Source organism: Fusarium falciforme, chromosome 3 (assembly GCF_026873545.1).
Source record: "Fusarium falciforme chromosome 3, complete sequence".
Taxonomy (NCBI): domain Eukaryota; kingdom Fungi; phylum Ascomycota; class Sordariomycetes; order Hypocreales; family Nectriaceae; genus Fusarium; species Fusarium falciforme.
In genome coordinates, this window is record NC_070546.1 from 204125 (window position 1) to 219340 (window position 15216).

At 50.8% G+C, this 15216-nt stretch overlaps 6 protein-coding genes across 6 annotated transcripts; 3 read left to right on the forward strand and 3 right to left on the reverse strand.

Annotated features, from left to right (window-relative positions):
- Positions 1-47: 47 nt before the first annotated feature.
- Positions 48-1623, reverse strand: NCS54_00337100 (uncharacterized protein; the record flags this gene model as incomplete). Its single annotated transcript, XM_053148948.1, has 3 exons — positions 48-392; positions 446-764; positions 821-1623. 3 exons carry the CDS (start codon positions 1621-1623, stop codon positions 48-50), a joined length of 1467 nt encoding a protein of 488 aa, XP_053004923.1.
- A 588-nt stretch (positions 1624-2211) lies between these two features.
- NCS54_00337200 (SGL domain-containing protein) lies at positions 2212-3138 on the forward strand (the record flags this gene model as incomplete). The annotated part of the gene is made up of 1 exon (XM_053148949.1): positions 2212-3138. One exon carries the CDS (start codon positions 2212-2214, stop codon positions 3136-3138), a length of 927 nt encoding a protein of 308 aa, XP_053004924.1.
- Positions 3139-4832: 1694 nt separating this feature from the next.
- On the reverse strand, positions 4833-6461 carry NCS54_00337300 (Carboxylic ester hydrolase; the record flags this gene model as incomplete). Its single annotated transcript, XM_053148950.1, has 1 exon — positions 4833-6461. The coding sequence occupies one exon, from the start codon at positions 6459-6461 to the stop codon at positions 4833-4835; it is 1629 nt and encodes a 542-aa protein (XP_053004925.1).
- A 2260-nt stretch (positions 6462-8721) lies between these two features.
- NCS54_00337400 (Zn(2)-C6 fungal-type domain-containing protein) lies at positions 8722-11625 on the reverse strand (the record flags this gene model as incomplete). Its single annotated transcript, XM_053148951.1, has 6 exons — positions 11399-11625; positions 10796-11339; positions 10664-10744; positions 9926-10614; positions 9689-9868; positions 8722-9640 (listed from the first exon to the last, which is right to left on the reverse strand). Exons 1-6 carry the CDS (start codon positions 11560-11562, stop codon positions 8722-8724), a joined length of 2577 nt encoding a protein of 858 aa, XP_053004926.1. The 5' UTR covers positions 11563-11625.
- A 509-nt stretch (positions 11626-12134) lies between these two features.
- NCS54_00337500 (Aldo-ket-red domain-containing protein) lies at positions 12135-13323 on the forward strand (the record flags this gene model as incomplete). Its single annotated transcript, XM_053148952.1, has 3 exons — positions 12135-12299; positions 12354-12531; positions 12590-13323. 3 exons carry the CDS (start codon positions 12135-12137, stop codon positions 13321-13323), a joined length of 1077 nt encoding a protein of 358 aa, XP_053004927.1.
- Positions 13324-13875: 552 nt separating this feature from the next.
- On the forward strand, positions 13876-15054 carry NCS54_00337600 (PKS-ER domain-containing protein; the record flags this gene model as incomplete). The annotated part of the gene is made up of 3 exons (XM_053148953.1): positions 13876-14021; positions 14081-14808; positions 14873-15054. 3 exons carry the CDS (start codon positions 13876-13878, stop codon positions 15052-15054), a joined length of 1056 nt encoding a protein of 351 aa, XP_053004928.1.
- Positions 15055-15216: the final 162 nt, after the last annotated feature.

Sequence of the window (15216 nt, forward strand, 5' to 3'; positions counted from 1 at the left end):
TTTACGCGCTTATCAAGAATGTTAGATAGATTTCAATTATACAACTCTTAAATCTCATAGCGATAATCCTGAGCCTTGTCCGCATCACCTCCCATATCGATAGATACCCCGACTTCAGGCCTGCCAAACCGCCGATCGCGCCTACGATTCTCTCGGTACAGCATTACGCTCATGCTCACAGCGCTCAAGGCCGTCAGAAACACAAGAGCACTTGACACAGCATTGCCCATCAGATAATATGGCGCGTCAGATTTGGGGTAGATGTTGGACGCAGCAACCCCAACAGCATGCGTTACAGCGATAACAATACCAAGGCCGACGCCCGCCTTAGTGTCTCCGGCGAAGGTCGAAGTAATCCAGGTAAGGACAATAGGGAAGGCCATGTAAGTTCCCTAAACGTAGGATGGGTTAGCTAGTGCCTGCAATGGTGTAATCGGATACGTACGGTGACTGCGAGGAAACATGTTATATATCGCGCCGTGTCGTCTTTCAAGAGTCCAAGGCAGATATACCCAACACCAGCAATCAAGCCTCCAATGGTAATCGGAATACCTCTGACCCGAAATTTGTCGGACAATGTCGCTGTCACGAGCAAAGTGACGTAAGCGACAGCGTAGATGGGAGCTGTCATCAGGTTCGCATACACAGAGTGATAGCCCAAGTCTTTGACAATTGTAGGTAGGAAGACGGCGGCGACCGCAAGGGACATGGAAAGTCCTGAATACATAATGCAGAAGAGGTAGAGGCGGTAGTCGAGGAAGGCTCTGAAGGATCTCATTAGCAATCAATAGAAAATACCTACAAAGAGAAGTCAACCCACGCCTTGACTTGAGCCATGCTGATGCCCGTATCCGCGTTCTTGGTGAATCGGCTTCGTCGACTCAGAATGATCTGATGCTCCTTTTCAGTGAACCAGAAAGACTTCCCAGACTCTGGCCGACGAGGAAGCATCCAAAAGGTAACAACTCCGACAGCAACGGTGGGGATACCCTCGACAATAAACAGGGCTTGCCAGGAAGTGATAGCCATGTCATTGGCGCGCCCAACACCGTAGGCAATAATACCCGACAGGACGCCGCTCAGTGCGCTCATGCCGGCGTAGGCTGCGATCCGCAGTGATAGCTCTGACTTGAGGTACCAGAAGCTGAGATAAAGAGCACATCCGGGAGCAAAGGACGCTTCGAAAACGCCAAGAAAGAAGCGCACTGCGATAAGTCCACCGGGATTGGTACATGTAGCTTGCAGGGTGCTCACAGCTCCCCAGCCAACAGCACATATGCCTAGCCATGTGGAGGGCTTGACGACTTTAAGCATTAGACCTCCGATAGTTCCAAAAAGAACGGTCCCGATGTAGAAGGAGGCTGAAGCGATCTGGTACTGGACGCTGCTAAGGCCGATGTCTTCCTCGAGGCCAATATTGCGAGCGTTGCCCATATTGCTCCTGTCGATATAGGAGAGGAGGTAGAGGAGCATTACCCACGGGAGAATGGTTCTGTCGAGCTTTCGGACGAGTCGCTTCTCAGCCTCGGGGCTGAAGGGCAATGGAGCTTCGACGTTTGCCATCGGCGCCTCTGTGTCGTTCTCCAGATGGAGGCATGGCTCCTCCTTTGGAATGTTTGACATGATGTTCAAGGGCTTTTTAACACAGTTGCAAAGGAACTAGTATAGATGGCTACAAGAAAATTAGGTTTGTACAAAGCGCTCCTTATATAATGTTACGGACTCCCTGGTTACCGGTCACGGGTGAATTCCGTTGACCCGTGGAGGAGACAGATTAGCCCGTCGGCTAACACTCTAATCTTAGCACGCAATAAGCTATGTGAAGGGACAAGAAGATGTCTGTGGAGAAACCTTCCTTTCCCCAACTCCCCATGGGGCCCCAGAGTTATGTTGCGCGAGTCAAAGAGCGGGGAAAACCCGCCTAACAACGAAAGTAGTATGCGGAGGAACCCCTACATCTTCTACACCACAAGGTACGTAGTCACGGCTTTTCCCCGTAGCCGTCCTCAACTTCCAGAGTTATCTCAGGGGGGCACGGAAGAATTCCGTTCAAGACGTAATTTAGACCTGGGCTGCGCGGTTTGAACGGACTTTCGAGGAACCACGATTATTAGTTAATATCACATCTCAAAAGAAAGTCATTCTCTCGCCAGGGCACGGAGTGTCTGAACGACAGACCAACACCTGCGAGTCGGTCGATCATCTTGCAAGATGAATTGGTTCGCTCCACCTCCAGTTTTAGAGCCAAAGCTCTTGACCGCACTCCCGTCCAGATTTCGAACGCTCGGCCTTTCAGAGCACTCAACAAACCAGAAACGTGGGCGGCCTCTAGACAGCTTTCTCGAAGGTCCTCTTGTTAGGGGAAACACGTTGTATCTAACCGACATTCCCTACGGTCGAATCTTCGCCGTCGATCTCACAACCAAAGAATGGAAGCTATTGATTCAATACGACGGCGAACCAAACGGCCTAGCATGGCATGAGCAACGACAGCAAGTTCTCATTGCCGACTTCAAGCAGGGTATCCTTGCGCTCGACCCTGATACCAACACCTTGACCACCGTTATGAACCGTTTCAACGGTGAGCGGCTTAAGGGGCCCAACGACTTGATCGTCGCCCGTGACGGCAGCATCATCTTTACAGATCAGGGCATGAGCGGACTTCAAGATCCAACCGGGCGTGTGTATCGTATCGGTTCAAACTTCAATATGGGCACCGGCGACAACCGTGTCGAGGTACTACTTCGCAACTGCCCATCACCCAACGGGCTGGTTCTCGATGCCGACGAGAAGAATCTCTTTGTTGCCATGACGAGGGACAACAGCGTCTGGCTCGCACCACTATATGCAGATAGCAGTGTGCAGCGAACAGGGCGGTTCTCCAACTACTTTGGCGTCGGTGGGCCAGACGGTTTGTTGACAGATGTAGAGGGGAATCTCTTCGTCGCTCATTCCACGTTGGGTACCGTGTTCGTGCATCATAAAGACGGCACACCGAGGGCAATCATTACCACAAAAGAGTTCGGCTCAGGAACCACGAATCTGACTTGGGGAAGAGATAATAAAACACTTTACATTGTCGAGAGTGGCTCCGGTACTATCCTGACTTTAGATTGGTACTTTAGAGGGACTATGTAATAAATCTCTGCCGCACCATATAAGAATAGTTTAATTCTGGGATATTACAAGAAGTCTGTTGCTTGTGCCATGACTTAAATATAGTAGTCTTTGCAGTTTCTTAACCGTTGTTACTAAGGATTAACTAATAAGTATATAAGTAGCCGAAGAATAATTTAAAATCTAAGTAAAAGGAGAGTATGTTTAATAAAATAAAAGTAAAGTTTAGTAAAGTCCTGAATTAAAAAAGAAATATAAAATATTTAATATATATAATATATATGATAAGCTAGTATTTTTAATAAGTAAGTAATTTAAAAATCTGAACGTTTATAATTAGACAAAAAATATAATAAGTTATTTAATTAATAAAATTTAATTATTATCTTTTTTTTTTAAAGAGCTTAATAATCATTTAATATATTTTTTATTATAAGTAGCCTTATTATGTATTTTTCAAGTCTCCCCTCGCATTATCTGAGCATAACGCGGCGGTGCAGGCGATGAATGAGTCGCTAAACCCCGAGTTGTGACAAGGACTACCGAAGAGGGCGTCCTCCAGCTTTCCTTCGAAATTCAAGCTCCCCCAAGAAAAAAAGAAAAAAAAAGGGGGCGGGGGGGAAGGAGGATTTGAGGACATCACGGAGCTGAACCTCAAATTCCGAGGTCCGGCAGAAATTACTAGATCTGGGGTTGGCTAGGCCCGAGGGGAAAGAGAGATCCCAAATCATGCCACCGCCGTGGAAAGGTTCCATTTCGGTAAACAGCCTAATGTATTAGCCCGTGTGACTGCTCCGCTTGGTAACGGTAATTTCACGTTGTCGCTCTCGGTCTACTACGGAGATTTCCCGTGGCCGTGATTTCAGATCGGCGAACCGCCGTGACATTTGAGCTCAGTACGGCAAATCCCCGTTGCAGCGGATTTGGTGTAGTGATTCCCCGTGGTCGCTGACAGAGACGGACTCGAGACTGTCTCCCTCGCGCTGGCCAACTGTTTCCTAAGGTTCAGTTTTTCTAATCATGAGGACTTAGATAAACTTAGCCAAAGGCTCATCATAACGGTGGCTTATTTGCTTCAAGCTAGCTCTCGCAACGCCTTATTCTGAGATGAAAGATGTGAGGAATGCGGAGGGTCAATGGGGCGTGCCATCTCCATATTCTTAAGCCGTCCCTACGGCGAGCGCAGCGTGCCTAGTGCCCAGGGTCGGAGTTGGGCGATACGCAACAGCGAAAGAACGCCTTGATCCGATCTCACGCTCAGTACTAACACCTGCCGTCGTTCGCGGCAGAAAAGGCTCCGATCTCGTGATGGTGATGTAATCCAGATTTCGCAAGCGAGTTGTCACTCCTTAAGGGGAATTTTACTGCCGTGGGGAGGATATCACCAACAGTACCTGTGAATATTCCCAATCTTGTTATTCAAGAGTTTTTTTCACTTGACGCCCTTGATCAAAACCACATCACAATGACTCGATACACGTTACATACCTCGTCGCTGTTTGACCCAAGGTCCAAAGAGAGATGAGAGTAGGGCAGAGCGGTTGATCCGTGGTGTCAGCCACTGTCGGATAGCGTTGCTTGCGGGATACATAACGTAAAATTCCACTCTTATTGCCAGCTCTCTTTAGTTACTGAGGTGTCGTTGAAAGCATTTGTTATTGCTCTATCAGGTTGTAATGACCTAGAGAGAAAGTCGATATCTAACCTGTATAGCCTTAAACGCAGCTATAAGAGCTAGCATCATCTGTGTTCTTCCCGCCATTATAAATAACCTTCTTGGGGTATAAACAGAGCGGGCGTTCCTTGCCACTTGTAGTACGGCCATACAGGGTATTGGGTGCCGTGTCTTTCTCAACCCAGTCCATTAGAGACTGCAAAGACTCGGCAGGATACGCGCCAGCTCCACCAGAGCAATGGCCAATCCCGGGAGCTTGGAAAAATCGGAAATAGTCAGTCGCATTTGGATCGACGGCCAAAACTCGGTTGTAGTACTCCTCTGTTCCGCCCGCATGGATCTGGATGTCGTCCAGACCGTGCCATACGAGGAGTTTGCTGCCGGCCCTGTGGAAGGGGCGCAGATCCGGGTCGTCCGTGGCCATGAATGAAGCCCACTCTTGGACTGAAACCTGCCAGAGGCGATCGAACTCGGCAAGATTCAAGGTCATGGGATCGGCCTCGAGGTCTTTCATGAGGAAGTTCTTGACCCAGTTACTGGCAATGCCAAAGGGTGCCAGATTGCAGGTACCATTAGCTTGGCAGATGGTGTTGGCAAGGCTACCACCTCCAGTGATGTTGGTGGTCCGGCTCACGCCGTAGTAGCGCCACTCGCCGTCAACGGTGTGATATCCTGCCCAGGCAGCCTCGGCGGCTGCCACGGCAGCTTTGGAGATGGTGGTTGTGACGCTTGGGAGGTCAGGGCAGTCGATTGTCTTGCCCAGGACGGAGGAAGCGTTGAACTTGCATGCCTCTGGGTCCGTGACATACCCGTCCACGACGCCGTCCAATCCGTCACATTGCTCCAGCGCGGCAGCAGTAATGGCTCGGAACTCGCACGGAGCCGGGACGTGCCCCCCAGCCACGTCCCGCATAACGAGCTGCGGCACGATATCGGTGGACAGAAACCTGGCCCAGTTGATTGCCGGGCAGCCGCCAAGAAGGCCATGGTATGCGTCTGGGTACCGTTGCGCCAGCATCAAAGCCTGCCGCCCGCCAGTCGAACAACCGTTCCAGTAGCGGTAGCGGGGAGGTTGTCCATAGAAGCTTTCGACGACTGCTTTACCGATAGCAGCAGCATCGCCGAGGGCACGGTGCCCGAAGTCGGCGAGAGCTTCGAGGTCCACGTTGCCTGTACTGCGCAAAGCCCAGGCATCCGAGTTTTGAACCTCAGTTGCCCGGTTGGCCATTGTGCCCACCGAAACTCCTGCCGATGAAGACACAGTAGCCCAGCCAGACGCGATAGGCGCGAGTACATCAGGGCGCAAGTTCCCCGCGACGAAGCCACTGCCGCCAATGCCCAGCATGCGCTCGTTCCAGCCCTTTAGAGGCAGATAAACGCCGGTACTGATGGCTCCCTCGGCGTAGCCGGGGTGGCGAGTAGTGACCGTGACATTGCAATAGGACAAGCCAGTGAGGTTACGGCCCACAGGGAATGCATTTCGCATAGTTCCGTCAGGGGCCAGGACGGTTTCGTCCAACATAGTGGTTGCTTGAATAGACACAACCTCGAGCCCAAAGATGGGTGGGATGTCGATATTCTCTGCTGAGCATTCTCGAGGATAAGGGCCATGATGAGAGGCTTGAGCGAGGCCTACGAAGGAGGCGAGTAAGGCGGTGGAGGACTTCATGATGATGCTTAACTGAACTGTATTTTCCCATTTGATGATGCTGCCCTTGCAGACCTTTATATCATACAGCCGACTGTCTTTATCATCTTTGAATTGTAATTGCCTACGGCCCAAGTTGTTCGGGGTACTCCAGATGAGGGTTAGGAGATCGGTTCCAGCTTCCCGAAATCATCCAACAGAGCTGTGAAGGGGCCTCGGCTATGTTATCTTGATAGTTAACAGGCCAATTCAATTGTCTTTACCTCTCCCCACCTAGTGTGGCCTGGGGTGGACTAGTTCAGCAGGGCATGCACCTGCGATCGGACCGACCAACCCGATCTTGAATGCGTCGGGAACCTCAACCCGATCCTGTAGTATGCCTACGATAGGAACCTTTTCAGTATCTTCTGGGGGCGCATAGTCGAGTAGTGCATCCACCCACCGAGCCAATGCGTTTGGGAACTACATGCTCATTCAAAGCCTGTTGATGCAGACCTATTTTGAACGGCAGGCAGTGTCTGTTCTCGTGGGTTCGCTGTGAAGTATGACGGTGGTATTGAGAGCCACCTCTTTATTTTTACTCATCTTTATAAATTCCCTTGTGAAGGCTAGTAATTATAAATCACGAGAATAGCACAAAGGGGATCAAGATACCAGGTTGGGCTGCCCCGGAGAGAATGCCGGTCCCCACTTCTCTATTCCCTCATATCCACAACTCCCAAGATCTGATAACCATGGCAACAGGCACCTCTCCGATACGCTAAACCATGAGCCTATGCGCAGAAGTTTCGCCCAAAGTTGGGCTAGGAACATTCCCATTCGAACTTTTACAGCTCATCTGCCATGATTTGCTGCCATCAGAACCTCGTGACTCGAGTAATGACGGCCCGAAGGCTCTTCTTAGCCTTAGTGGCGCCTCAAGGACCTTTCGAGAAATAGCGCAACCTCTGGCATATCGCACTCTCGCGCACGAAGCGATCAATTTGGCCAAACTTGTCAGAACTCTCTCCAGCCGACCAGATCTCGCCGCAGAAGTGAGAGAATTCCGCCAACCTGCGGCGGGATTCTGCGACGGGACTGCCCAAGAGTTGAAGGTTCTGAGCTCAGTTGCCTGTGAGCTGCACATGTTCCATCAAGGGGAGGATAGCTTCAGGTTCGGGAGAGGCTCCTCCCGAGATGTGATACTTGAGGATGTCTGCGTGGAACTCGTCATCGCCATGTCGCCAAACCTCGAGACGCTGAGACTCTACAGCCCAAAGAAGGGGATTAATCATGGCAACCAATACCCTCTTCTCTATACACGATTCCGAAGAGTCAGCAAGCTTTTGAAACTTCACAACCTTGAGCTAGGAAGAAAGGACACAATCGAGATGCCATTCACTCGCCCCAGCATCGACACTGCCCTGTTGCTCAACGCCACGTCTAATCTGCGGCAATTACTGATACGGGGAGTTACGAACCTCCACGACTCGCTCTTTGGGCAGGAAGAGTTTGGTCGCATGCACCCAACTCTCGACAGTCTCCGGCATATTGAGCTTCAAGAATGTGCCCTGGAAACTCGTGACTGGGGTGAAATGTTTCTATCCCAGTTGGTGGCCATGGCACCCAATCTTGAGCATTTCAGATACGCATCCGAGAGCTACCGTTACCCTAACCCTGTGGCGAGACATCTTTCTGTACCACATATGCTGCGGGCACTTCGTACTCATTACGCAAACCTAAACATCAAATTTCTGGATATCCATCTTGGTGCGTTTGCTCGTTGCAAGTGGCCGAACCGAGGAAATCTCATTTCCACGGCCGATCTGGAAGAGTTCTCTGTATTAGAAGCACTCAAACTGGATGAGAACTCTATCTGCCGCTGCTGGGACTCGCCCATCAATATGAGCATGTCTCGCTCAGCGACCGCTTGTTTAACGGAAACGCTTCCTCGTGACATCCGAAAGTTCACTCTTAGGGTATTTAGAGGTACAGAATCACACATATGGGGTGATTTGGCCGAGTTGGCGCATAGTCTCTATGAATTTCCAAGGCTCGAATGTGTCGTCGTGCAAGCGATATCGAAAGGTCACAGTGACAGCCAATGGGTCAAGTTCAAGGATCAAGTGCTTGAACAAAAACGAGCTTTGGAGAAGGCTTGGTCAACGACCGAGGTGCAACTCGTGGTTCAAGTATTTAGAGACGTTTTGCCAAGCGAGGAGAATGGGATATTGGGGGTTACACAGTAGATTTATGTGTCATGAAATCATGTGCTGCTTTATTATGAGGCTCTCTTCTTGCTTCAGATAGCTAGACCAGCAGATAAATTCCCTTCTCTATAATCATCCGCGCCAAGATATGTATCAAGCTCCCCGAGAAAACCCTCTTGCACTTCTGACCCACCCATGCTGTTTCCCGTCCATGCAAAGCAATCCCACGCCGTAGAGCCACCTGACGACGAGCCGAGGAGTTTATATGGCCAAGAGTTGTCTGCGGAGCCTGAAACCACGATGTGCAGGTCATCGAGAGACATTAAAGGAATCTCGGGCATTTCAAGATCAAGTGCGGCAGTGAAATCGTCAGATGTCATCCCATTCTCGTTGGGCGCGCTGACGGGAATATCCGTGAGATCTGTTGGAATCTGTGGTTGTGGGACAGTTGCGTCCTTGGCCGAGTTTTCCTCGATAGGGTCGCCAATGTTTCCAGTCGTCTCCATTCCTTCCATTTCTGAGAGGTCCACCACTCGCTCGTCAACATCTGTCGTTGGCATGAAGTTCGGCACGGCGTCTGGGTGAAGATTCAAGGGCTTGTCCACGTGTGAGGATTGCCGCAAAGAGGGGGGGAAATCGGAATCATCTGGAAGCTTTCCATGGCTGATGCTGAGGTCAACTGTCATGGCAAGTCGCAGGTAATAGCTGGGCTGAGTGAGCAGTATATCTGCCCAGTATGCACGAGAGGAGTTCGTGACACCCTCACTTGACGACAGTCCTGGGAACTGCTGACTGGCAAGTTTGACCACGTGGCATATGGTGCTCATGACCCAATCTGCAATGTAGTAGCGTTGCCTGTAGCTGCTCATTGTTTCGAGGAGGACCTTGACCTGTTGCTGCTTCCTATCAAGAACTTGCACAGCCGTCTGCGAGTGAGTATTATCATGCCCTGGCCCAAGAAGCTCAACGTCGATCATGTGTAGGGCTAGCGGGAATGCAGTGCATCCGATACTAGACTTTGGTCAGTAAAGATCAAAAAAAGGATGGCATGTAACTTACGCAGTCATGGGTAGCCATCGTGTTAGTCCTAGTCGACCCAGTTCTAGAAGACAGTCCGTTACGCTTGCTGCTGCGCCCTGGAGTTCTTCTCTTTGCGTAATTAACTTGTTATGGGATTCGGGTGTAGAAATAATCCTGCAGCGGAGTATATCATAGTGGCAGAGAGAAAGTCGCGCCGACCTTGTTCTGTTAGCTTATCGCACTTCATAAGTGGTACCTCAATAAGGTGCAACTTACTGATAGTACATCTCGACCAGGTTGATAAAAAGGGTTATGGATGAGGTGGAAGACCCTGTGAAATCGCTTTCGTTCGTTCGTTCTAGGATTGTCGATTTAACATCGGCCCATGAACTGTACCACCGGGAAAGTGCCATCTGGCAAAGGCCCGCATCGTTCAAACCTGCTAGCCTTCTAGAGAGGATCCAAGATGGATTGTTATGAAACACGGATGTGACAGTGAGAACATCGGTGAGAATGAGGCAGAGGTCGACCAGCTTTGAAAGTATCTCGGCGTGAACGAGCTTGGTGGTTGGATCGTACACATCAGACCCGTATGACTCGTCAGCCAGATCTGCACTTCCGAGAGGCGGGCAACCGGAGAAGCTGAAGTTTGACTTGGTGATCTTGATATTTTGACGCGAAGTGAGTGGCAATAGTCTATCGCAGATGATACAACACCACCAGAGTCGTTTGAGGGTGTTGTGTAGTTTCTGAAACTTGGGGAGCTCGGCAAGGCTCTTGGTCTTTAATGAGAAGTAGCAATGGGCTTTGGCATCACGAGCGTAGGCAATGGCAACTCCGAGCCATATTGAACCCAACGGTTTGTTACCAGCGAGGCAGTGTGGTATCAAGTGGGTTTGCGCCAGAAGCAATGCAGCTTGGGCGATAGAGATGGACGACTTTTCGCAATTGAAGTCGTAAAGAAGCTACCAGTATCAGCTATCGTGACCAGAAAAAAGATGGAGCAAAACCTACTTTAGCTCGTCGGTAGAATGCAAGCTTTGCTTGATGGACGGTGCGGAACCCCAAGGACTTGATGGTCTCCAATGACATGAACTGCACTCTTGTCAGATGATGAGGCTCACGAGGGGAGAATGGAGACCTTACCCCGGACGAAACAAACAGGAGTCCCTGCAATACCAGGATGGACATGCGACCCTGGCCTTGTGAGTCTTGTGAATTATATGCTTGCCAGTGGTCCTTCTCATTCAAGATCGGCAGCATGGGATGAACATGCAGAAAGTACTGCTGCATGAACTCATCGAGAGCGGCTCTATGAGGGACGATAAAGCATCCCTGGCTAGTGAGAAAGGCGAGGTCTTGAGGCAGAAGGCTCTTGGTATCGGGAGCTTGTAGGAAAGAATAGTCGGGGTGACAGGTTGTTCCGGGTCTTCTGGCTACCCCCGCAGAGTACTGATTGGCATCGACACCAACGGTTATCGAGAAGACATCCGAGTTATTCGCGGCCGTGATTGGATCGCGTTGATTGGCAGGCTGAGTAAAGTCGGATTGCGCCGAAGGCTTGTTCGTTGGAGGGGAGGTGCATCCCATCAGGAATTGATCAGGTTCCGAGGGCTCTCCGAGGCTTGGGCTTCCGGTCGGGTTCGCGATGGATTTCGGAGTTGGGGGGCCATTTCGTGGATTGCGCGACCTATAGAAGCTTCGTAAGCGACGAGTCCTGGTTCAAGGGGAGCTTTGGAGCTAACTTACGCCATTCCATGTCGTCGATTAAATGTGCATTGCTTCCCATTGTGTTTGCAGTTGACGCAGGGTTTGGCCGGAGCTTCGAGGATGCACCGGACTTTTCGGAACCGGCACAGGTCGCAAGCTCTCGGGACCCGTTTCCTGGTGGCCTTGACAGGTTGCGGCTGCATTGTCGCGAGGGTTCCCAGTCTTTCGGTAAGATGATATCGATAATGGCAGAGACAGGCTCCGTGCATGCGCTGGTTTGACAAGAATGGGTTCAAAGACAAAGACAGGGAGGAAACTGACCCAATGCCCGAGCCTTGATTGAGAAGCAGATCAGGTGTCCACCGCCCGCGAAGGATCCGAGACCAACTGCCGATGGACCCTCCCCCACAAATCCCCGCAAATACAATGGTTCTAGCGAGATTCTTGGTGGGTGTGCTCGGTCGGCTGGGCCGGTGTCGCGGAGGCGACGGGGGCTAGACCTCGCGGGGAGATGAACATGGTCGCTACAGGTGGCTCAGTTGCTGTGCCTCTTGAGTGCTGCAATCGACATGTTGTGTTGTGGCGTCTGATCGAGGATACCCTCTGTTTGGCGGAATCCGATTCCACCAGTCGCGTCATGTTCCCCGCGGCTGATGCAACCGAGCATGAGGGTATCGAGATGATATCATGCATTGAGCCGCCATTTCTCCTCCAAGAGTGATTTCTCTCTTTCCTGTATCTTTTCTACGATCGCTAATTAGCTTCTATTCTCACGATGGCCTCCCAGAACCTCCCGCCTCGACTCAAGGAGTCTCTCGAGGCGTCCAAATGCGAGTACCGCCAGCTCGGTAAATCCGGCCTCCGAATCTCGGTCCCCATCTTTGGATGCATGAGTTTTGGTGATAAGAGAACCCTTCCTTGGGTGATTGGGGAGGACGAGGTGAGCTGTTCAATACCACCTGTCATTCACTCTGGCTGACCAAATGCGTCGTAGGCGTTGGCTCTTCTCAAGGCGGCGTATGATCGTGGACTCAACACGTGGGACACGGCCAATGTCTACAGCAATGGTGCATCGGAAGAGATTGTCGGGAAAGCTTTGAAGAAGTTCCAGATACCGCGATCCAAGGTCATCATCTTGACCAAATGTCGTTGGGCTGTCGGAGAGGAGCCAGGTAACATTCCAGGCCCGCCAATTCTCTGATTCAGCACTTGATACTGACATGACGGCAGAGGCGCGCAACTTTGTGTATAGATCCGAGTTCGATGCTTCCAAGGACTACCAGAACCAGTTTGGCTTGTCCAGGGCTGCCATCTTCAACCAGGTCGAGGCCTCCTTGAAACGACTTGACACCGAATACATCGACCTCCTCCAGATCCACCGTTTCGACGAGAGGACCCCAATTGAAGAGACGATGAAAGCCCTGCATGATCTCGTCCAGTCCGGAAAGGTGCGTTATATTGGCGCAAGCAGCATGTGGGCCACCCAGTTTGCGAGGATGCAGTTCGTGGCAGAGAAGAACGGCTGGACTCAGTTTGTCAGCATGCAAAACCATTACAACCTTCTCTATCGCGAAGAGGAACGTGAGATGAACCGATTCTGCAACGATACTGGCGTGGGCATCATTCCCTGGGCACCCCTCTGCAGAGGACATCTAGCCCGGCCACCTGCACAATTTGGCACCACCGAGAGAAGCAAGGGCGAGAAGCAAAGCTCAGGTGAGCTCTCTGAAGTTGACCAAAAGATTGTTGGACGTGTCGTCGAGTTGGCTGAGAAGCATGACTGGGCAATGGCCCATGTGGCTCTGGCCTGGATCGGCAAGCGGGTGACTAGCCCCATCATTGGTTTCAGCAGCGTTGAGAGGATTGAGCAAGCAATTGGGGCAAGAGGTAAGGAGTTGAGCCCTGAAGAGGTGACATATCTAGAGGAGCTGTACCAGCCCAAACAGATCAGCGGCCACGCCTAGACTCTAAAGTAGAAATGGGCACGGAGAACAATAATCACCCCAAGTTGCATCATGAATGACTGTATGGTATGTCGTGAAGTGAGGGCTGGAGGGCAAGAAGACAACCGAAAGCAAAAATATTCCCTTTTATCTGCCTGCCTGCATAACAGTCACTGAGTTTATTCCGAAAGCGGTGAGACTTTGGTGTCAAGGAATCATGATGTGCATGCATAACTTAACAAGATGCTTTTCCAGAACTCACTTGTATCTAAACCATAATACTTGACTTCGCAAAGGGGGACTGTAGATACTTTAAATATGTTCACCCGTGGCATTCAGTAGTTTCTAGCCTGAATGGGTGCACGAATTTGCTCCTTCGGTACGTGGACCGCATCTCGGTCGGTAGTTGACTCGGCAAGTTGATCGGCACAACCCTCGGAACCTAAGCCTATTCAAGATGGCGAACATTCAACAGCCGTCAGCAACCTGTAAACTGGGAGTGAACTCTCTTGAGTCTTTCCCCAAGCTGCATCTCAACCTTGTCGAATTTGTCTGGTCCAATATTCTGTCAAAATGGATTCGCCCATTCCCCAAGTTCAAAAGGCAGCGTTGATTGAGAACCCTGGAGAGAATGCGCAAATTTGTATCCGGTCGGATGTACCGGTCGGAGTTCCTGGTCCCCACGAGATTCTTGTCAAACTCTCTTTTACTGGTGTCTGGTAACAATTACTGGTCCATACAGCCCTCTGCTAGAAACGGTGGTTAACACATATGACAGTGGATCCGAGATTCGAGCCTTGTCTGGGTGGGGATCTTACAATCCTGTTGTAGGACATGAGGGAGTGGGAACCGTCGTCAAGGTCGGCGACGGAGTTGACAGCGCCATGCTCAACAAAAGAGTGGGCGTCAAATGGCTCTATAGCGCCTGTGGACTTTGCAATGCCTGTAAGAGAGGCTTTCCAAACAACTGCCCGAAGCAAGTCAACACGGGCCGTCATGTCCCGGGAACATTGCAGCAATACATGATAGCCGATGCCAGGTATGTTACGGAAATCCCCGACGACCTGCCTGGAGAAGTAGCGGCACCGCTTCTCTGTGCAGGCCTCACCATGGCTGGGGCTGTATCAAAGCTTGATGCATGCCTGGCCGAGAACGATTGGGTGGTCATATCTGGCTCGGGAGGTGGACTTGGTCATCTAGGTGTTCAAATCGCGAGCGGATTGAGAAGATTCCGAGTCATCGCAGTCGATTCCGGCAAAGCCAAGCGAGAATTGAGCCTTGAAAGCGGTGCTCATGAGTTTATTGACTTTACTGAGGAGAATGTGGAGGAGAGGGTCAAGGAACTTACTGGAGAGGGAGCAGCAGCTGTCGTAGTGGTCTCGGCTTCGGAGCAAGCCTTTACCATGGCTCCCAGTTTGGTGAGAAACATGGGGCTCATCGTTACCGTTGGCCTCCCGCGGAACGACTTTCACATTCCCATCGGTGCTTCTCTGCTGTCGGCTCGTGGTATGTACACTCAATCCTTCACCACAAAACCCAGATTTAGCTCGTTTGCTAACAATGCATTAAGGACTTACCGTCACCGGTGTGGCGGTAGGGACAGAGGATCAAATGTTGGAGCTTCTTCAACACGCCTCTGCCAAGAAGATCTTGCCAAAGGTTACCGTGGTTGGTTTCGATCAGGTGGGGACGGTTTTGGAGGGCCTCAAACGGCAAGATATAACTGGAAGGGTCGTAGTGAGAATATCCTGAATCCTTGGCCTCAAGAAGCCCACCGCAGCCCAAGATCTAGAAGTATCATAGTATTTTCGACAATCTGCTGTTAAGTAGAAGAAGTGCACTTAATTACACCGATGAAAGGATATCTCGAATCCATGTGTTCATGTATTTTCCACGAACTCGCCGGCATTCAAA